We start from the raw sequence: 23,710 nt of genomic DNA on the forward strand, positions 1-23,710 counted from the left end.
TGGTTTACCCTCTTCTAGTGTCCTTCTTCCTTACTTGTTGCATGTCATGAGTTATTTTCTTTAAGGTCTACCATTATTCAACAACAGTCTTTTCTACTAACCTCCTTTCCCAGTCCATTCCAACCAATTCTGCCCTCATTTCTTTGTAATTACCCTTCTTTAAGTTTAGCACATTTGTTTCTGAACTAAGTTTCTCACCCTCAAACTGAATGCTAAACCCTACCATGTTATGGTCACTGTTTCCTAGGGGGTCTTTTACCTTGAGAGCATTTATTAAACCTGCCTTATTACACATTACCAGATCCAAAATAGCCTGATCCCTGGTTGTATCTACAACATATTGTCCTAGGAAACAGTCCCAAATATACTTCATGAATTCTTGCTAGTGGCTTCCTCTGCCACTTTGATTTTCCCAATCTACATGAAGATTAAAGTCACCCATGATTAATCTACTGCTTTTTTCACATGCCCCCATTATCTCCTGATTGATTCTGTGTCCTACCTAATAGCTACTGTTAGGGGACCTGTAGACTACTCCCACCAGTATCATCTTCCCCTTGTTATTTCTTACCTCCGCCCATAAAGATTCGACATCTTCCGATCCAAGATCCTTTCTTGTCATCGTACTTAGTTCATCCCGTACTAACAAAGCTACCCCGCCACCCTTTCCTTCTTGCCTGTCGTTTCGAAAGGTCACATACCCCTGAATATTTAGTTCCCAGCTTTGATCTCCTTTTAACTATGTCTCCATAATGGCTATAAGATCATGCCCATTAGCCCCTATTTGTGCCATTAATTCATCTATTTTGTTCCGCATACTGCGCGCGTTTAAGTAAAGAGTCGTTAATTTTGCCTTTTTATCATTTTTTTCCCCCTTTGACCCTATTTGCTGCTTTTTTGTTAATGTTTGTACACTCTGTCTTGTCCTGTCACACTCTGGGTATCATTACCTAACTAGCTACCCTGCAAAGTTGCCATATCCTTTTGCTTTGTAAGCCTATGTATATTTTCTCCAGATCCCTCCCCAACAACTATTTATTTAAAGCCCTCTGTACAACCCTAGTTATTTGATTCACCAGGACACTGGCCCCAGCACGGTTCAAATGAAGACCATCCCATCAGAACAGCTCCCTTCTACCTCAGTACTAGTGTTAGTGCTCCATGAACTGAAACCCATTCCTCCTGCACCAATCTTTAAGCCATGCATTTAACTCCTTGACTTTATTTACCCTATGCCAGTTTGCCCATAGCTCAGGTAGTAATCCCAAGATTATTACCTTGGAGGTTCTGCTTTTTAATTTTGCTCCTAATTGTTCAAATTCTTTCAGCAGAACCTCCTTTCTAGTCCTATCAATGTCATTGATATCAATGTGGATCACGACAACTGGATCCCTCCCCTCCCACTCCAAGTTCCTCTGCAGCCCTGAGGAGATGCCCTTAACCCTGGCACCCAGCAAGCAACACAGTCTTCGGGACTCACATTCACTGCTGCAGAGAGCAATATCTATCCCCCTAATTTATACTGACCCCTACCACTACTACATTATACTTTGTTTAGAGTACTGATCTATAATCACTTCCAATTGTTCATTGCTTTCTGCGTTTATTGTAAAATATGTGGAGAGCTACTGGACAATTAATATTCCTTTTAATTTTCAGAAAATGAAAGGACATCTCAGGTTGTTGAATATCGCTTGTGCTGCAAAAGCCAAATGGAGGCAGATAACTTTGCTAAAACCTTCTCGAGAGTCCCCATTATACTTTAGCCTGCTTGGTGGCAGCGAGAGAGGATTTGGTATCTTTGTGGAAAGTGTGGAGGCAGGCAGCAAAGCTGCTGAAGCTGGACTTAAGCGAGGTGACCAGGTAAAAACTATTGCATTTTAAAATGCAATTATTTGTAACAGTTGAACTCTTTTAGAGCTTGGCCTTTTTGAAATTTACATGCTTTATTTTTTTCAGAGATTTATTGAAGATTAAGTCTTTATTTTGTCCATTGTATAAAGAATCAACAAGTATTGTATGAAATTATTTAAAACACTGTGTCAGCAGTGGCTGACTTGGTATTACTCCTGCCTCTGAGTCTTAAAGTTCCAGGTTTAAGTCCTAATCCAGGACTTGAGCACAAAGTAAAGGCTCAGGGAGTGCTGCACTGTCGGAGATGGTATCTTTCAGATGAGACACTAACCTGAGGCCCTGTGTGCCCCCTCAGGTGGATGTAAAAGGTCCCTTGGTACTATTTTGAAGAAGAGCAGGCAAGTTATCCCTGGTATTCTGGCCAACATTTATCAATCAACGTCACACAAAAAAGGATTATCTGGTCATTATTACATTGCTGTTCTGGGAGGTTGCTGTGTGCAAATTTGCCACTGTGTTTCTCATATTCCAACAATGATACATTCCAAAAGTACTTAATTGGCTGTAAAATGCTTTGAGATGTCCAGTGGTCATGAAAAGCGCTGTGTAAATACAAGTCTCTTTGTTTAACCTGACTAACTAACCGTGTATGTTGGACCTGATTTAAGCAGGGCATGCTAATATGTGTTTATACATTTGTTCAGTTCTAAAAATGCACTGCGCATTGATTGTGTCCCAAATGACTGCTGGGACATTTGTTTATCTTAGATTACCTTTTGTTCAAAGTTCTTCTGCAAATGTTCTGATGAAATATGCGAGCCTCGATGGGAAATAAGGAAAGGCAGTTCAGAAAATTCAACTGCTACTTCAACCTTCACCCCACACATACAAATTTTTGCATTCAGTTTGAATACTCACAGTTTAGACATGGCACCTTACTATACCTTGCTATGACAGTGCCTCAGTCCAACCATAGGTGAGACACTTCTCCTGTTTTGTTCCCCCCACCCCCGCCATCACAGCAAATGTATCTAGTTTTTAGCTGAACCATACGAACCAGAAAATCACAAGGATTGATCAGCTATGCAGAGCCTGTTGATCTTGGTCAGGGTAGTTGTATCAATTCCATAATTAACCTCAACACCTTGGGCTAGAAAGGTAAGGGTTCTCCAGATTTCTATCCAGAAAGCCCTGCTGGAAATGTCCATGTGTGTGTATGTTGTCAGGGGAGGGATGGGGCGGAGTGTGGGGGCATGCATTGGCATGGTAAGGGAGGTTGAGGTTCAGCCACATTAAACCAACATTTAATATTCAGACACATGCTTAATAGTAAAACAAGAAATATTACACTGGATGGTTGTCATTTCCTTGATTGCCATAATGACTGTACAGCTAACAAAATTCAAAAAGAAAGTGCTCTGATTCTGCTTTTCCTATTGATATTATTTTTAAAACGTGACTAAATTATTTCAGATTATGGAAGTAAATGGACAGAACTTTGAGAATATCCAATACACAAAAGCACAAGAAATTCTGAGGCATAACACACATCTATCTATCACAGTGAAAACCAACATATTTGGTGAGTACATTCAGACTTAAAATACTCCACTAATTAATGCTTGGTTGTAAGTCACATGTGACGTGAGAGTCAGAGAGTTGGTATCATCATAAAAGTAATAAATATTTTATTCATTGGCCTGAATAACATTTAATATTGTGCCTTTCATGTGGATGCTAATATGTATGCTAAAAATTCCATATAACGACGACAAGACAAATGAAGAGGTACCTGAAATAGCAAGAGCGAAAAAAACTCTTTAAAAAGTGATACCCAGAAAAGGAAATGTCAGTATTTTGGCCATTTGATCAGGGCTGTAAAGCTACAGAGATCTTTTCTAGAGGGCAAAGTGGAGGGCAGAAGAAAGAGGAGTCAACCTAGACATAGTTGGAAGATGGAAGTCATAGAGTGGTTGCAGATGAGCTACAATGGATGACTCAGGATGGCGCAAGACAGATGGGCATGTCATTACATAATGGCAGATCTCCTGGCAAGAGTAGCTATAAGCAGCAGAAGCATGTCCTCAGGATGTCCCAAAGGGTTACATTTTGAATGTACTACTTTGGCAGTACATTCACTATTTCAAAGTTTCAATCTTAGCTCAGTATTCGCACTCAGTCAGAAAATTGAGCGCTCAAACTTCAGAGGCTTGAGTGCAAAATCACAACAGACACTCCAACGCAGTAATAAAGGAGTGATACTCCATCAAAGGATGCTATCTTTTGTAAAACTGTCTGCCCATTCAGCGTGGATATATATATATATATATATATATATTAAAAATGTGGACACTATTCAAACTTCTCTTGATGCCTAGTCAACATTTAGATTTTAACCCACAAATATGCAAGCTGTTTACTTCATTCCTGTTTGTGGAACATTGCTTTGTTCAAATTGGACACCACATTGGCCTATGCAACAGTAACAACTCTTCAGAAGTACCTTATTTTTGTTTTATTCATTCATGGGATGTGGGCTTTGCTGGCTGGGCCGGCATTTATTGCCCATCCCTAGTTAGTCTTGAGAAGGTAGTGGTGAGCTGCCTCCTTGAACTGCTACAGTCCATGTGGTGTGGGTACACTCACAGTGCTGTTAGGAAGGGAGTTCCAGGATTTTGACCCAGTGACAGTGAAGGAATGGTTTCCAAGTCAGGATGGTGAATGTCTTGGAGGACACTCTGGTGGTGGTGTTCCCATCTATCTGCTGCCCTTGTCCTTCTAGATGGTAGTGGTCGTGGGTTTGGGAGGTGCTGTTGAAGGAGCTTTGGTGAATTCATGCAATGCATCTTGTAGATGGTGCACACAGCTGCTGCCGTTCGACGGTGGTAGAGGGAGTGAATGTTTGTGGATGTGGTGTCAATCAAGTGGGCTGCTTTGTCCTGGATGGTGTCAAGCTTCTTGAGTGTTGTGGGAGCTGCACTCATCCAGGCAACTGGGTAGTATTCCATCACACTGCTAACTTGTGCCTTGTAGATGGTGGACAGGCTTTGGGGAATCAGGAGGTGGGTTACTCATTGCACTTCTCCTAGCCTTTAACCTGCTCTGTAGCCACAGTGGAGAGTTTTCCCCCTGATTCCCAATGACTCAAGTTTTCCTACTGCTCCTTGATGTCACACTCTGTCAAATGCGGTCTTGATGTCAAGGGAAATCACTCTCCACTCACCTCGAGAGCTCAGCTATTTTGTCCATGTTTTAACCAAGGCTGTAATGAAGTCAGGAGCTGAGTGGCCCTGGCGGAAACTTAACTGGGCATCAGTGAGCAGGTTATTGCTAAGCAAGTGCTGCTTGATAGCACTGTTGATGACCCCTTCCGTTATTTTACTGATGATGGAGATTAGACTGATGGGGCGGTAATTGGCCGGGTTGGATTTGTCCTGCTTTTTGTGTATAGGACATAACTGGGCAATTTTCCACATAGCTGGGTAGATACCAGTGTTGTAGCTTACTGGAACAGCTTGGCTCAGGGCAGGGCAAGTTCTGGAGCACAAGTCTTCAGTACTATTGCCGGGATATTGTCAGGACCCATAGCCTTCGCAGCATCCAGTGTCTTCAGCCGTTTCTTGATAGCATGTGGAGTGAATTGAATTGGCTGAAGATTGGCACCTGTGATGCTGGGGACCTCTGGAGGAGGCCAAGATGGATTGTCCACTCTGCATTTCTGGCTGAAGATTGTACCAAATGCTTCAGCCTTGTCTATGGCACTGATGTGCTGGGCTCCTCCGTCATTGAGGATGGGGATATTTGTGGAGCCTCCTCCTCCAGTGAATTGTTTAATTGTCCACCACCATTCAGGAGAGGATGTGGCAGGACTGCAGAGCTTAGACCTGATCTGTTGGTTGTGGGATTGCTAAGCTCTGTCTATCACTTGCTGCTTATGATGTTTGGTATGCAAGTAGTCCTGTGTTGTAGCTTCATCAGGTTGACACTTCATTTTTAGGTATGCCTGGTGCTGCACCTGGCATGCCCTCCTGCATTCTTCATTGAACTAGAGTTGATCCCCTGGTTTGATGGTAATTGTAGAATAGGAGATATGCCAGGCCATGAGGTTACAGATGTGTTCGAGTACAATTCTGCTGATGGCCCACAGCGCCTCATGGATGCTCAGTCTTGAGTTGCTAGGTTTGTTCGAAACCTACCCCATTTAGCATGGTGGTAGTGCCACACACACGATGGAGGGTATCCTCATTGGCTGTTAAGGAATGACCTGAGGATCTGAAATATGTTATATGAAAGAAAGTTCCTCCTCCTTTAGTCTAGGGAATTATGTTTAATCCAGAATCTGCAATGGCAGTTGATGAGACCAACATTTAAGGATGGTTTTTACCACCACCACGTCGTTGAGGATGTAGGGAAATTAAGGACTGGAACCTGCTTAAACTCTCACCGAAATAATCTCTTTCTCTTTCCTGTTTTCATTTAATCACTCCATAGCGACTCGTTCTTTCATTTCCCAATTGCAGGTAGATTATGAAGGTAAAAGCATTGTTGATGAAGATCTGCCCACGCACACGTCCATACGTTGCACTCCAGAACAGCATTAGGAACGAACCTGAAGCCGGTGTAATTTGTTAGAATCCATTCTACTTAGAATAGCTTCAAATACCTTGATGCCTACCCATAAAGATCTTGAAGTAACTTTTATGTTGGTTCTGTTTTTCGGCTGTATACTTGCCTTATGCAGTTGGTGCTGATTTGTGTTTGGTTTTGTTTTCTTTAATACTGGTGGACACAGGTAACACGCAGTGTAAGTATACAGTGTAAATGGGAGCATTCAGTAATAGGGGCATAGTGCTGTCCACGAAAAAAGTCACCAGTAAATAGAGGAATGAAACATAACAGACAAAAGTATTCTAAATTGGCCTGATTATGTAGAAATCAGCTGCAGCCAAATTATTACATTCAACAGAAATATGGGGATTTGCCTCATATTTTAAGCAATGTGTTTTTAAGGGAAAAGTTGCCTGACCCAGATGTACCATATCAAACATTTATCTTAACTTTACGAGGCAATAACTTTGAGTGCAAATGTGCAGTGTCATGCATCAATTTGTTACATGTTCACTCTGCCGATTTCCTAATCTCTAATTTGCAACAGAGAATCATTGAGGAGAGGCAATTCAACTTATACAAAGGGAACACTTCAATGAGCCTTGCAAATTTGAAAAAAAACACCAGTAACTTGGTCAGGAGTAATGAATATTGTGGCCTGTTTGCTCTTTCAACCAAAACATGAGTTACATGGAGATGAAAAACAGTTTTGGGTGGTAGGGGAACTACATATGGGTGTAATTGGAGATATGAACTACGAAAAATCCTGAAGTGCTCTATGATATTTGGGGAGAAGGATACTAACTGGGCAGCTTTAAATGGTGCTATTTGGACTAAGGAAGTTGACCTCTACTGTTTCTAATTCTTGATTCCCCTCCCCTCTCCAGTTTTTAAGGAATTACTAAATAGGCTAATGCAGGAGAAAAAAAATGGAGTTCCTCATATTCCTAAAATTGCAGAAAAAAAAGGAAATCGTTATTCACATCCAGACTTGCACAGAGATGTGGAACAAATGTTTCCTTCTGAGAAGGGCAACAAGAAGATAAAAGCCAACACAGTATCAGGTGGCCGAAACAAAATCCGGAAAATACTTGACAAGACACGTTTCAGCATCTTGCCACCAAAGCCATTCAGGTAGGTGAAATATTTGAGTCAGATGAATTTGTGAACACATCTCTACTAATGCCTGACCATCTTCCTGGAAATATCAAGTTACAAGCCAGTTCTAGTTATTAGCCTCTATTATTTGAAACACATATAGGATAGATGATGGAAACAGGAGAATACCCAGTTAATCCCAGGTGTGAAGGATTCTGCCTCACTCACAAATGAAGTGTTTGATGATTTGGATATTTTGGATGCTGAAACTTGGCCTTTTTGTTGAAGGAATATGATAAAAGTTAGCAATTCTTAATGATTGAAATGGTTTTTCCTTGCTTTCCTGATCCCTAGTGAGTGAAAGGAAATACTAAATAGACAGGAGGGGATTTCCCCACAACAGAGGGAGCCAAGGTCAAAAAGCTGAATAATACTTGCTCATGTAATAACTTCATAATAATCTAAGTATGGTGGGAACAGGTTGTTTTCCCAATTCTCTTGATAATGGATGGCATATGATGTGAAGAGACCAAGAATGACAAACAAACAGTGCCTTTTTAAATAAATACCTGTTAGCATTAAGTTCTAATGGCATGATATAATATTCTTTCATTGCATTCCAATACCCTCAACCCTCTTCACTCCCTCAGGGCCAGTTCCAGCACCATGGTTGAGTTTGACTTTCTCAGCTAAGCTTAGGGATGAGACCTCTGTTGTTTGATGCATTGACACATTGGGATACCCATGGGATTACTGTATGGAACAATTTAAAATTAATTTCATAGTCTATCAAATATAAATTCAAACAAATGTTCCAGAGAAACTTTGCCAAGCTCCTGAGCATTACCCCAGCAGCCTTGTAATTTTTGTCAAATTAAATTTAAAGCTTACTTCCGTGAGAATTGTTATACATGTATCATTATTTGAGAAAGTTTTAAATGCATAGATTTTTACATATATTTTCCAATGGTGCTGCATACATTTAAAAGTTTAAAACTTGCAATCCAGTTCTCATACTTAATTGTAGAATGCCTTAGTGTGTGAAAATAACTTGTGAGATGATGGACAGAGAGGTCAATAATTACACATTCTTATCTCGGCAAGCAATCCAGCAAAGGAGGAATAGCTACAACCAAAATGTAGGAAGACTGCTGGATGATTTAAAAAAAATCTCAACGCTTCTCAAACTTTAGAGATACTGTCCTCTGGGAGGATATGGACATGCTGATGTGCAGGGAACTGAAACTGTTTTAGGCAAAACTATTCTATTGTGTCTCTCGAAATAGATGTAAGTTCTGGGTATGATACAGGTATAGCGATCCTGATGTGTGAAGTGGCAGTTAAAATACCAAAGTGTGAAAAATAGTAGAAAACAGGCAGTGAGTAAATTTTTGATTTTGCTTTCTGCCAATTTATTATGTTCATGAACCTTCACTAGAATATTCCTTTAATTTTTCTCTTCAGCAAACATAATGTAATAGGGGAAGTTTGACCAATCAGTTTGCTGGTTTCCCATATATATTCCCATATACATACACATACCTTCAATAACTTCGAATGTCATCCTGATAATTTTGCTTCTGAAGTCAGAAAATGGTGTAAGATGTATGTAGAGGGAAGGGAAAGTGAAAGAACAATTGTGTGTAGCTGTTGCGGGTGGGGAAACTGTGGAAGCAGTAGCCTCTTGGCCTTAGAGAGTTATGATCACTGACAAAATTTCTTGTTCACTAACTTTATTTTCTAAAAACAGTATGAAGCAGCAACATTTTGGGTATGGGAGCTTCGCATTTCATATTTAAAAAATCAACAAACTTTGTATCACACTTAGCATCTCAGAAGACCTCACATTAAGTTGCACTGTTAAAATTTTAGGGATAATTTGCTAAACCTCTCCTTTAAAAGTATCATGGCATTTTAACCACAGTTCATTTCTGGTGAAAAGGAGATAATTGAGACCAAAGAATCTGAAATCCCCAATGTGGCAGAAAAATTGCAGTTATTAAATGAACAAAAGGAGAAAACAATCAAGATAGAAGGAACTAGTTCAGTGAAATAGTAGCTATTGTTGAATTAATGGGCGGAATCAGATTTGCACTAAGTGCAGTAGTGGGCTGGTAAAACATCCCACTGGCTGTGATGGCGGGTTTCACGCTGTATTGTCCCAAAACCTGTCGTATTACTTATGCGTTCCCAGGAAGCATGCTGTTTCCATGGTGGGTGGGCTCTCATTCGCCACTCCATCGCCCACCAGGCCATCACCTGGCTGCTTCATCATGTCGGGCGCCATATTCAAAGTCCAGCCATGTTCACACACCTCAATGCTTCCAGCCCATGACTACTGCAGGGAAGATGTCCACGAAAGGCAAAAAGACTGCAGCCCCCAAGTTTAATGACACATCACTGGAATGCCATTTGGATGCCATGGAAGTCCTCTACCTCCACTCTGGCTGCAGGGCAGGCCGCAGCATCACCAGTGCAGCATGGCAGGCGGTGTCAGCAATGGTCAGTGCCAATGCTGTACAGAAGAGGTTGGCTATCCAACGCAGATAGAGGATGAATGATCTCATCCGTGCAGTCAGGGTATGGGAACCATCTCATCACTGTAAACTCTCTCACTCAAGCCCAGTACACATTCACTGGCATCTTGCTCATTGCCAGCTGAATGGACATCGCCACCCATTCTCTCTCATACTCCCTGACTTGTCCATTTGGCTTTATCTCCTCTGGAGATTGCCTCCTCAGCCCTCACCATCTTGAGGCCACTAGCACAGATTAACATGTGCCCCACACACACATAAGAACGTAAGAATAGAAAGAGGAGTAGACCATTTGGCCCCTCGAGCCTGCTCCACCATTCAATAAGATCATGGCTAATCGTCTTGTGTTTCGATTTCTACATTCCCATCTAACCCTGATAACCTTAGATTCTAGTTAGGCAAGGGAATCTATCTACCTCTGCCTTAAAAATATTTAATGACCCCGCCTCCACCACCTTCTGAGGCAGAGAATTCTGAAGTCGCACAACCCTCAGAGAAAAAAACTCTCCTCATCTCTGTCCTAAAAGGGGGACACCCTGACATACCCTCCTTCCCCAGTAGAGGTCTTGCCCTGCAGCCTCTTTCCTTGCCTGAAGCCACTTCTCCCCGTTCCCCAAGCAAGACCTAGGCCTACAGCCATTGAAAAGCTGCCCACATATGGCTGATCTGGCCAGTAGAGACCTACTCATGAGCCCCCCCTAAAAATTATGCAGTGCTTTCTGTGAAGCCTGGCACTGATGACTGTGAGTGCTGACCAAAGCAAGGTAGGCAAACAAACCTTGGAGTCTCGAATGAAGTGCAGCTCACAAGCTTAAAAAAAAAGGAACCATTTCCTGAAGGGTGGCCCACCCTTGCCAACTGGGCCCTCCTTCATTGCTGCACCTATCTTGCTTGCCTGGCTGCCAGGCCATCTTCAATCTTTGACAACTTTATAGGCAGCAAGCATAGCTTCAGACCAGGGTTAATTAATGTGTTCTCAGCTGCGATATTTATTTGTACTGTCCTCAGATTAGTGGATGAGTTAAATTATATCGCATGCACATGCTGCCTCAGTTGCAGCACTGGGTCTATGCTATTGGTCCACAGTGTTTCTGGTGCTTTTAGTTTTATATAAAACGGCAATATCATGTTAATAAGACTAGGCTGATTCATTTAATTTTGTTGGTAGGAATAACATTTTCTCTTCATCGGTTGCGCTCATTTTGATTTCTACTGTTTAATAACAGAATTCCGCAAGGTTCTTTTGGGCAGAGATGCTGAATTGAATTTTACAAACTTAACACATCAGCTGATCATTGTGGCATTGCCACTTTTGCTTTAAAATTAACACAAAGTAAGATGGCCTTGTGGCATTGTTTTACTAATATTTTGGTAAGATACAATGTGCTACAATAGAGTCCTGCACATGATACCTCCTCACAGCATAAATTCCTAATCTTAGAACATCTTGCGAAGGAAAAATGGGAAGGCAGATTTAGAGGTCCTGCACTCTTGCACCTGTTTGAAGCACCTTAACGAAGTGCTGATGTGTGTCTACCCTCGGGATAGAATAGTTGACTGGAGGGAGGGTAATGGCTTTATGGAAATGAGCTGGCAAATTATATAGAAAATTAACGGTGGGTTTTGAATTTTTAATGCTATAGGGAAGCAAAAAGGTTATGCCATCAATTTTCCACATTTCAATTACAGTATTGTTGGTGTGACAGAGCTAAGTTTCTGAAATGTGATCACTGCTTTTCAAGTACTTTGAATGAGAACATCGTATGAATGCAAAGCACATCGTTCAAGTGCATGAGATGGCAAAAATGATAATTAAAATGCTTTAAATCTGCATGTGTGGGAGTTGAAGGCTTACACAGGTGCTCATTCATATAAGCCACTAAACCATTTATTTCATTGTATCATCTTGCAAGAGCTACCTGGGATTTCTCATAGCTTTCCTTGACTCAGCTCACTCATTCTCATAGCTTTATTTTTCTTCTCACTTGTCATTGGAAAGATACTGCTGTATTTTAAAAGAAAATGCCTCAAATTCTTCTATTTTCTTCTCAAGCTGCCCAGGCCATTTGTGCTTAAGAAGGCAGGTGAATAGGTGGCCTGCTGCAGTACCGCTCTCAGCCAGAATGGACCTGGAAATAATTATTTCTCTGACCAACTAAATAGCATGGAGGCTGCAAGTTTCTATCTTTAGAGCCTGATCCCATTATCGGAATTGCCATCCATTACTTGCTATTAATAACTTGTGGTTAGCTCAGTTGACTAGAAGGCTGGAGTGTGATGCAGAATGATGCCAAGATCAGGGGTTCAAACCCTGTACCAGCTATGGTAGTTCATGGAGGCCTGCCTCCTCACCTTGCCCCATGCTTAAGGAATGGTGCCCCTCAAGCTATATATAATCTATCGTCTCTCTCCAATGGAGAGAGATGCCTTTGTGGACTAATCACATTACCTTGTAACTTGCTCTCAATGGTTTTTTTTAATTCATTCATGAAATGTGGGCTTTGCAGGCTGGGCCAGCATTTATTGCCCATCCCTAGCTGCCCTGAAGAAGGTGGTGGTGAACTGCCTTCTTGAACCGCTACAGTCTGTGTGGTGTAGGTACACCCACAGTGCTGTTAGGAAGGGAGTTCCAGGATTTTGACCCAGCAACAGTGAAGGAACAGCATTATATTTCCAAGTCAGTTTGATGAGTGACTTGGAGGGGAACTTCCAGATGGTGGTGTTCCCATATGTCTGCTGCCCTTTTCCTTCTAAATGGTAGTGATCATGGGTTTGGAAGGTGCTGTCTAAGGAGACTTGGTGAATTTCTGCAGTGCATTTTGTAGATGGTACACACTGCTGCTATTGTGCATGGAGGGAGTGAATGTTTGTGGATGTGGTGCCAGTCAAGTGGCCTGCTTTGTCCTGGATGGCATCAAGCTTCTTGACTGTTGTGGGAGCTGCACTCATCCAGGCAAGTGGAGAGTATTCCATCACAATCCTGACCTGTGCTTGTAGATGGTGGACAGGCTTTGGGGAGTCAGGACGTGAACTACTCGTCGCACAATTCCTAGCCTCTGACCTGCTCTTGTGGCCACAGCATTTATATGGCTAGCCCAGTTCAGTTTCTGGTCAATGGTAACCCCCTGGGATGTTGATTGTGGGGAACTCAGTGATGGTAATGCCATTGAACATCAAGGGGCGATGGTTGGATTCTTTCTTGTTGAAGATGGTAATTGCCTGACATTTGTATGGTGTGAATGTTACTTGCCACATGTCTGCCTATGCCTGGATATTGTCCAGGCCCTGCTGCATTTGGACATGGACTGCTTCAGTATCTGAGGAGTAGCGAATGGTGCTGAACATTGCACAATCATCAGTGAACATCCCCAATTCTGACCTTATGATGGAAGGAAGGTCATTGATGAAGCAGCTGAAAATGCTTGAGCCGAGGACACTACCCTGTGGAACTCCTGCAGCGATATCCTGGAGCTGAGATGACTGACCTCCAGCAACCACAACCATCTTCCTTTGTGATAGGTATGACTCCAACCAGTGGAGAGTTTTCGCACTGATTCCCATTGACTCCAGTTTTGCTAGGGCTCCTTGACCCCACATCCTGTCAAAAGCTACCTTGATGTCAAGGGCAGTCACTCTCACCTCACTTTGGGAGTTCAGCTCGTTTGTCCATGTTTGAAACAAGGCTGTAATGAGGTCAGGAGCTGAGTGACCCTGACAGAACTTAAACTGAGCATCAGTGAGGAAGTTATTGCTAAGCAAGTGCCGCTTGATAGCACTGTTCATGACCCCTTTCATTACTTTACTGATGTTAGAGAGTAGACTGATGGAGCGGTAATTGGCTGTGTTGGATCTGTCCTGCTTTTTGTGTACAGGACATGCCTGGGCAATTTTCCACATAGCCGGGTAAATGCCAGTGTTGTAGCTGTATTGGAACAGTTTGGCTCAGGGTGGGGATAGTTCTGGAGCACAAGTCTTGGACTATTGCCGGAATGTTGTTAGGCTCCATAGCCTTTGCAGTATCCAGTGCCTTCAGCCACTTCTTGATATCGCGTGGAGTGAATCGAATTGGCTGAAGATTAGCATCTGTGATGCCGAGGGCCTCTGGAGGAGGCTGAGATGGATCAATCACTCAGGACTTCTGGTGAAGATTGCACCAAATTCTCCAGCCTTATCTTTTGCACTGATGTGCTGGGATCTTCCATCATTGAGGATGGGGGTATTTGTGGAGCCTCCTCCTCCAGTGAGTTGTTTAATTCTCCACCACCATTCAGGACTGGATGTGGCAGGACTGCAGAGCTTAGATCTGGTCCGTTGGTTGCGGGATCGCTTAGCTCTGTCTATCACTTGCTGCTTATGCTGTTTGGCATGCAAATAGTCCTGTGTTATAGCTTTACCAGGTTGACACCTCATTTTTAGGTATGCCTGGTGCTGCTCCTGGCATGTTCCTCTGCACCCTTCATTGAGCCAGGGTTGGTCCCCTGGTTTGATGGTAATGGTAGAGTGGGGTATATGCCAGGCTATGAGGTTACAAATTGTGTTTGAGTACAATTCTGCTGCTGCTGCTGATCCACAGTGCCTCATGGATGCTTGAGTTGCTAGATCTGTTTGAAACCTATCCCATTTAGCACGATGATAGTGCCACACAACACAATGGATTGTTTCCACAGTGTCTGTGTGGTGGTCACTCCAATGATACTGTCATGGACAGATGCAACTGTGGTAGGCAGGTTGGTGAGGATGAGGTCCAGTATGTTTTTCCCTCTTGTTGGTTGCTTCACCACCTGCAGCAGACCCGGTCTAGCAGCTATGTCCTTTTGGACTCGGCCAGCTCGGTCTGCAGTGGTGCTACTGAGCCATTCTTGGTGATGGACATTGAAGTCCCCCACCCAGAAAACATTATGCACCCTTGCCACCTTCAGTGCTTCCTGCAAGTAGTGTTCAACATGGAGGAGCACTGATTCATCAGGTGTGGGAGGGCGGTATGTGGTAATCAGCAGGAGGTTTCCTTGTCCGTGTTTGACCTGATGCCATGCGACTTCATGGGAAGCAGAATTGATGTTGAGGACTCTCAGGACAACTCTCTCCCGACTGTACACCATTTGCCGCCAGCTCTGCCGGGTGTGTCCTTTCGGTGGGGTAGGACATACCCAGGGATGGTGGTGGTGGTGTCTGGGATGTTATCTATAAGATATGATTCCGTGAGGATGGCAATGTTGCTTGACTAGTCTGTGAAATTGTCCTTCAATTTTGGCACTAGCCCCCAGATGTTAGTAAGCAGGACTTTGCAGGGTCGACAGGACTGAGAAAGCCAATGCCGGGTCGTCCTTCCATTTGATTTTGTAGCAGTTTGATACTGCTGAGTGGCTTGCAGGGCCATTTCAGAGGGCATTTAAGAGTCAACCATATTGCTGTGGGTCTGGAGTCACATGTAGCCCAGACCAGGTAAGGATGGCAGATTTCCTTCCTTAAGGAGCATTAGTGAACCAGATAGGTTTTTAAAGGGCATTAGTGAACCAGATAGGTTTTTACAAGAACCAACAATGATTTCATGGTCATCATTAGACTTTTAATTCATTATTTTTATTGAGTTCAAATTCCACCACCTGTCATGGCAGGATTCGAACCCAGGTCCCCAGAGCACTACCTGGATTACTGGTCCAGCGACAATACCACAATGCCATCGTCTCCCCCCAGGTCATATTGTCCTCCACTGCCAACATCACAGTAGCCTTTTAGTCATTGATCATTCACATGTCAGCAACTGGTAACTGTGTGCATGGTTATCATGTTAAAAGACTATAATTATTTAAATGTGTATGTATGTCAGGGGTCAGATAACCTAAATAAGCATGTCACAGTTTACTGACATTTTATAAACATCTTTCCAAATAATGGCAGTGTTTTAGCCATTTTCTGACTTTTCTTTCTTTCTGAGAGTTCATTAACGTGAATTTTTTCAGTTAATTTCTATTCCTATTCCCATGATCTCCTCAACCCATCTGTGTTGCCCCTCCAACTGTTGATTTCAAAATCAAGAACTTAAGTACTCTCAAGTTTGTTGCTTTGTATAATCAGTTGTGAAAATAGCATTCAGCTGTTTATCCTTGTCTGTTGTATATTCTAATATAATCCATCTCATGTTAAATGTTGTCTTCTTTCTGTGATTGCATAACCCATACAGGGGACTATTTTGGTAAGATACTTAATTTATTAAAAGCTTTATATACAAATCACTTAATGGACCCAATTGCCTCTAATTGCATTTTTTACATTTCTATGCAGAGATAGAAATTTAATATTTTTTTCTAAATTGATATTTGTTGGGTTAACTATTTTTAGTAGCCCAACAGCAGAACTGTTGGAGCTTATGCCATGGTTCAATTTAGCACTGATTTGATCGCTACCGTGTGACATTCATGCATACAATCTCTGTGTTAAAAGCAGATAGCTGAATGCGCTTCTAATGTGCAGAATTTGGTAGCCCAGTTCTACTGACTTAATATAAATTTTGACCCCTGCTTTGAAACATCATTCTACATTGGGCATACCTATGACAAATATGTACATCTTTGGCATTATGCTCTACTAGCATATCATGCAACTTAGTTACAGTCCTTAACATTTAAACAAAATGCCTGTTTTTAACACATTCTCCCTTCATTCTTCAAACATTGAGGATCATTTTGCTGTCTTACCAGACTCCCTATAACATGCTTCATTCCCCAGGAGCCGAAAGAGGGGCAGGCAAGTGATCTGGTCCTTCATCCTCTGATGGTGTCAGCCTGCAACCTGTCACCAGAAGTTGCCCAAGAACAGCCCAGGGTGACTCGTTTGGTGATTTTTCTCCACTCCTCCCAAGTATAGCTAAGTTTGACCATCAAGTATTCTTTATTGCAAGCTATGAGTGCATTAAAATGTGAAACATAATGAATTGTCAAACCCTGATACAAATTTCGTAGATATTTTCTTATAGTTTTAAATCAGGACAATGAAGAGTGGTGCCTTATCCCAATTCAGAACCGTGAATATGCTAACATTGTTACTGCTTCGGTACAACCTCAATTTATTTACTTTAATCACTGAACTGTTATGTTTTTTTTATTTTAATGATCCACAGTGATGCTGGAGTGAGTCAGTCGCAGGATGACAGCATTGTTGGAACAAGGCAGTTCAGGCACAGTGTTGCTATAATGCCCTTCCCTGGAACACTTTCCTCTAGTAGCCCTGACTTGTTGCAACCTGCTACTAGCATGCTTGATTTCACAAATCCTACAGGTAAAAAATTAAAACCTATAAATATTTCTTTATCTACATTTAAAATGAAACATAATTTTTTAAAAAATTTGCACGTCCTTCAAAACTGTGTAGTTAAAAAATAGCAGTTGGTTTTAAACTTGTTTTAACAATTTTCAGATTTAAGGAAGAAGAAAAAAATCGCATACCTTCAGAATATCCCATGGTACTTTAGTAAGAATGGAATGTATTTAGTATTGTTATGTAGGCTAGGGGAAAAAAAAAATTGAGCTTTCAAGAGTTTTTGTAGGGCTTACTCTGCATACCATGTTAATGCACTATATGTAGAACACTAACATTTAAAAAAAAATACGCTAAACTATTTTGTCACGATTCCTGTGGGGAAACTGTAAACCAAAATAAACAAATTTACTGAATGGCCCCAAAAGAGGAAATTATCAACAAGGTTCCACTTTTTGTAACTTTCACTTTAACACTAATCAGAATCATTGTTAATTAAACGTCAATCAACAGAAAAATGAAACTTGAAATAAAAAGGTAAGTTTCACTTTAAATAGTGGATATACCCCAAAGATGCAACCTCACGCACTCACATCACTCCCCGCAGACATGCAGCACCACATGGCTGCACATTTCCACACAATGCTGTTCTTTATTCATGTAGGATAGAAGTATTATTTGACAATAGCTTTTATCATCAGGAAACCCACACTTCTATGAACCCTCTCTTCCTGGGTCACAACAGTCCTGATGGTGCAGTTCTCCAGAATTCCTTTTCAACCAACCAACCAATAACACATAGTTCATTGTTTAGCCATTTCTGGTACAATACCCAGCTCTTTAGTGTATCCAAGCTATTCACAAAGCCTTCTACGTTTGGACATTTTTAGCTAGCACATGCAATGGCTCCAAGAGCTCCTGTCCCTTCTGCCAAACAGAAAAGCTGACCACCTCTTGAGAGTGATTTGCATCTTCTCCTCACAAGAATCCTGTGTTCTACTTTCTGTATCTGTCTGCTTTCTCTTATGTCTGCACCATGACCTGAAAGCATATAAAACTAAAAGAATATTTCAAATCCTGGAACTTGATGGGTGTCTTTGATGAAATCCATGCATTCGAAGAATTGGCACTCCTGAAACTGTTTCTTCACTTTTTTAACTTACCAAATGTCTTACACTTATGGCATTACTTTCTTTAGAAAAGAGTTGATCAGTTGGTTGATATTCTTTCGAACAGGTTATTCGCAAAGTTGCACAGATGACTACTGGAAATTTAGTCCTGTGCACTTCTCACGGTTCTTTGCAGAGTTGATCTTTGGATAGCGTGGTGCATTTTGAAAAGGGAAAATCCACAACTCGTAGTTATTTAAAATAAATGTAGAAAAAATGTCTTAAATGCTTAAACTGTTTTGAAATAAATGAGTTCCAAGAGGTGCATTGAACCAAATGTTGGTTTGACAAAAGCAGATTCTCTGGTCATTATCACATTGCTGTTTGTGGCAGCTTGTTGTGCGCAAATTGGCTGTCATGTTTCCTACATTACAATATTGACTATACATCTAAGTACTTCTTTGGCTGTAAATTGCTTTGAGATGCCGGTGCTTGTGAAAAGCATTATATAAATGCAAGTTTTACCTTTTGTGAAACTCAAATACTGCTTTAACAAATCTCATAAATTAACGTGTTTACCAATGCTAAAATAAAATCTCCATCTTAGCCACCCAAAAAAAAATTCAGCCATTCCATGTAGCTTTCACTCCATGAAGCACTCAATTTTGCCCTGTGGTTTTCTTCTGGTTGCCTTTTTCTAAAAACAAAATTTCTCAATAAACCAAAAGAATCTAAACTTTAGTTTCTAATAAAATTGCTTTCCTTTTTCGAGACTATTTCTCAACAAAAGCTGAGTTAGTACCCTTGTTGATTATGTTGAATACAACCGGGGCATTTAAGACATTGATTTTACTAAACTCAAAATGTATGCTCATCGCTTTGCATTATTGAAATTCTTACAGTTGAGCTGTCTGCTGTATTAATTTTGTGACTTTTCTTCAAACACTGATTTGAATATCATGTAATTTCCTTTTTGTCTGTTCTGCTCCTAAACTATCCGTCTCACAGCTGCAGGTTTTTATAGTGAGTATCTATCAGTCCTCTATGTCTGTGTTCTTGTATTGCATGCTTGTTTCTTTGTATGGTGTGTTCACTTTATGTCACACCTTCATGTACACAATTACAGATTACAAATGTTTACATTGTGATGTTGCTTTTATTTAGTTTCGCAGGGATAGATTAAAAAACCCTGTATCTTTTTGAAGGTGTAGTATTTTGCACAACCTACACACACCACTCTGGAGAGGAATTGTTGTTTCCTGCCCACCATATTTCACCTCCCTCGCAACTTGTTGAGTTGCAGATCTCAGTCAAGTGGTTGTATAGAGGCACTAAGTAGAAGCCTGGTAATTTCTCGAAAGAAGGAGTGAAAGTCAATTGGAGGATTGTTGTCAATCTGTTTCATGCATTCCTTAGGAACTAGCTGAAGTACAGCATTGACAGAAGACAGAAGCAAGTCATCAACCCAACATCCCTTCCATTGGAATTATGTGGTATGGCAATGCCAAGGTGCTCTGGGAAAAAAAAGAGACATTTTATAAATTTATTTCAAAAATATCCCTTTGTATTTCCCTTGAATTTTTTGTGTATGTACAATTTTTTTCAATAATCTATATCCTCATTGTGGCTGTCATCCAAAACACACTATAACTACACTGTACTAATTGAAATATGTCCATTGTAAGTTGGCTTATTGCTTTCCTATATCACCCTTTTTTTCTAACCTAACTTTACAAAATACTTTTTAACCTATATGAAAAATTGAGATGTTGGAGACACCTGTTATAGTTTGAAATTGCACATTTTAAAAATCAGTATTTTGTTTGCATCAAGATGTTAGTTCTGGGAATAGAAAACTTTTTCCAGTGTCACGCTGTGTTAAAACACTCAGATCAAGCACTTCCTGATTAAAGTATAGGTTAGGCAGACATTAAAGACAGTTTTATATCATTCCACTGCAGCTGGCCGAGCTCTTGTACAGCTGATGGCAACACTAAAAACTGCTCCTCAGCTTCACTGAAGCTAGCAGCCAAAAAGACCTAGGGGGTGAAATTGGTCTGCGCTAGTCACACAAAATGGGCTCATAGTGAATTAGCTGACTGTTATATATATTCTTTTCCAAAGACTCTGTTGTGCGGCTATGTGCCTGAATACTGTAGAATGGCCAATGAAGTATCCATTTTTAAAATGGGCGGCAGCTAATCTGGATAATTACTGACCTAGTAGCTTAGCATCTGTGATAAGAAACATTATAGTCTCTATATCTAAGGATGGAATTACCACATATCCAGGTGCAAAACTCTGCGACCATATCCTAACTCGCTAAAGCTCTGTGAACCCTTCACCCATGTGCTTGCTATCTTACACTGTCCCCCAATCTGTTAATTTAAAAATTCTTATCCTTGTTTTCAATTCCCTCCATGGCTTCACTGCTTTCTATCTATGTAATCTCCAGTCCTATAACCTGCTGGAATATCAGCATTTCTCCTGTTCTGGCCTCTTGCATATCCCAGATTTTTCTTTGCTCCACCGTTTGTGGCCATGTCTTTAGCTACCCAGATCTTAAACTCTGGAATTTTCTTCCTAAACTCTATGCCTCCATCTCTCCCTCATTTAAGACACGCCTCTGACCAAGCTTTTGGTCTACTATGTTGTAGGCTGTCCCTCGATTCAAGGGTGATGTCTGCTAAGGGGTCACGGGTTTCTGTCATGGGTTTTCATGTAACTGATTCTGAGTGCCAACTGTCGATAACGCCAGAGCTGGCCAAGGGGGTGAGCCCTGGCTTCTTGGACTGAGTGCCTTGTAGCTAGCGGGCCACGACTCGGATGTGTCCTGCAAGGTGTTTCTCAGATGGGGTTGGCCCGGCTGCAATGGCGCTGCAGTTAGAGAGTGGACTAATTAACACTGCAGTGCCCTTTCAGGAGAAGATGAGCCATAACCTATTGGAGAGATCATGAACAGGCAGAGACCTGCCCAACCTGCTGCTGCTGACTAGATTCAAGCAGGACCCCCTCGAGCTGGAGAGCCGGCATGCTCCCCATGGTTGTGGAGAGGCTGGGGTGTCAGACGAAGGTAAGAGCACAGTACAGAAGTGAGAGTTCTGGATTGTGCAGTTATTCTTGTGTAGTCTCTTCATTGATGGGAGCCTCAAACCTAGAGTCCCCATTGATCATTGAAAGACGATGGCACTGTGACGCAGTTCGCCATTGTCTCACCAGGGTGCCTGGCATACACTGACAGTGTGATGACTTTAACTAATGATGTGTCCTTCTTCTCCTTTAGATTCGCCAGCATGCACTCAATTGCAGGACCCCGAAGAGCCACTCCTGATGCCAGAGGGCCGCAGGGCTTCATCTGCACCTGCGTCACATCCACACCCTGAACCAGGCACCAGCGCAGATATCAGCACCTTGGTGGGCATTAGATCGTCGGCTACATTGTCGGTGCACATTGGTGAGGGCACTTCACATTTGCTTGAGGTGCAGGCAAAGGCAGAGAATGCCCAGGGCGCCAGCAGTCGGAGGACTGCTGGAGACCAGGACGATCCTGGGTCAAAGACAGGTGATGAGCCTCTAGTCATCCATTTGGCAGCAGATGCTGGATGGCCAGCAGGACTTGCGGGAGGACCTGGCGGGGATCCATGAGGGTCTGCTCGCTATAGTCTCTGTTGTAGAGGAGTCCATGCAGAGCATAAGGACTGCGTTGACTCTCATGGCCGATTGCACTGTGCCTCCCCCGTTGACAGAGTGGCGACTCTCATGGAGAGGCAGCTCCAAGAACAGAATCAGGGGTTCCTGGGGTTGTGCTTGGATCTGCAAGCCCTCACACAAGCGATGACCTCAGGTGGTCAGTACCAGTGTGATGGATGAGGCACCCAGTATCCCAGCTAGATGCCCGTCCATCAATGGCGAGCAGGGAGTTCCGGGGCGACTTTACATTGGCGCGCAAATTGCTTGTTGTCACTTCAGGCTCCTCTCGACTCTCTGGCGCTCCTCTGCCCCTCCTCCAGTGACCGTGGCATCTGATGAGGCTGTGATGACTAGGGAGATGCCAGAGGTGGCACTGGCTGCGGTCTCACAGCACTGGCTCCGATGACTAGAGTATGATCACCAAGGTCGTCAAATCTAACAAGACAGCAGAGTCAGCAGGCTGTCTCCAATGCCGCTGCCAGCGAATTGGGAGTGGGGGAGACACCAAGGCGCAACACTCGCAAACGTAAGTTCAAGGCACCATGAGCGCAAAAGGGATTGTTCACGGGCGACCTTCTGTTCAGTTATGTTTGGTTTATATGTCTACTGGTAATGGTCATGTCAAGGTTTTTTTTTATTATTCATTCATGGGATGTGGGCTTTGCTGGCTGGGCCAGCATTTATTGTCCATCCCTAGTTGCCCTTGAGAAGGTGGTGGTGAGCTGCCTTCTTGAACTGCTGCAGTCCATGTGGAGGAACGCTGATATATTTCCAACTCAAGATGGTGAGTGACTTGGAGGTGAACTACCAGGTGGTGGGTGGTGTTCCATCTATCTGCTGCCCGTGTCCTTCTAGATGGTAGTGGCCGTGGGTTTGGAAGGTGCTGTCTAAGGAGCCTTGGTGAATTCCTGCAGTGCATCTTGTAGATGATACACACTGCTGCTGCTGTGCATCGGTGGTGGAGGGAGTGAATGTTTGTGGATGTGGTCAGTCAAGGGGGCTGCTTTGTCCTAGATGGTGTCAAGCTTCTTAAATGTTGTGGGAGCTGCACTCATCCAGACAAGTGGGGAGTATTCCATCACACTCCTGACTTATGCACTGTAGATGGTGGATAGGCTTTTGGGAGTCAGGAAATGAGTTACTTATCACACAATTCCTAGCCTCTGACCTGCCCTTGTAGCCACAGTATTTATATGGCTAGTTCAGTTCAGTTTCTGGTCCGTGATAACCCCCCCAGGATGCTGATAGTGGGGGCTTCAGTGATAGTAATGCCATTGAACATCAAGGGGTGATGCTTGGATTCTTTCTTGTTGGAGATGATCATTGCCTGACGCTTGTGTGGCACAAATGTTACTTGCCACTTGTCAGCCCATGCCTACATATTGTCCAGGTCTTGCTGCATTTGGACATGGACTGCTTCAATGTAATTTCAATGTGACAATAACATTAAATTTGCTTTTGTTGTGATGGCCTGAGTATCCTTCAGTTTTTATTTTTGGTGTAGGATATGCAAGTATGTAATGCTAGACATGAGTCGCTCTCAACTTCATTGCGCATGCA

The 23,710-nt window shown here is 42.4% G+C and overlaps 1 protein-coding gene across 9 annotated transcripts in view; it reads left to right on the top strand.

Annotated features, from left to right (window-relative positions):
* rapgef6 (Rap guanine nucleotide exchange factor (GEF) 6) overlaps positions 1–23,710 on the top strand; it is a 419,806-nt gene that overhangs the window by 325,249 nt on the left and 70,847 nt on the right. For all 9 annotated transcript variants that reach the window (XM_041193252.1, XM_041193254.1, XM_041193259.1 and 6 more), the window contains 4 exons: positions 1,660–1,863; positions 3,328–3,436; positions 7,350–7,596; positions 17,215–17,372. In XM_041193252.1, coding sequence (XP_041049186.1) covers positions 1,660–1,863; positions 3,328–3,436; positions 7,350–7,596; positions 17,215–17,372 — 718 coding nt within the window. The remainder of the gene's footprint in view (positions 1–1,659; positions 1,864–3,327; positions 3,437–7,349; positions 7,597–17,214; positions 17,373–23,710) is intronic.

This window comes from Carcharodon carcharias, chromosome 8, assembly GCF_017639515.1.
Source record: "Carcharodon carcharias isolate sCarCar2 chromosome 8, sCarCar2.pri, whole genome shotgun sequence".
In the NCBI taxonomy this organism is placed as follows: Eukaryota; Metazoa; Chordata; class Chondrichthyes; order Lamniformes; family Lamnidae; genus Carcharodon; species Carcharodon carcharias.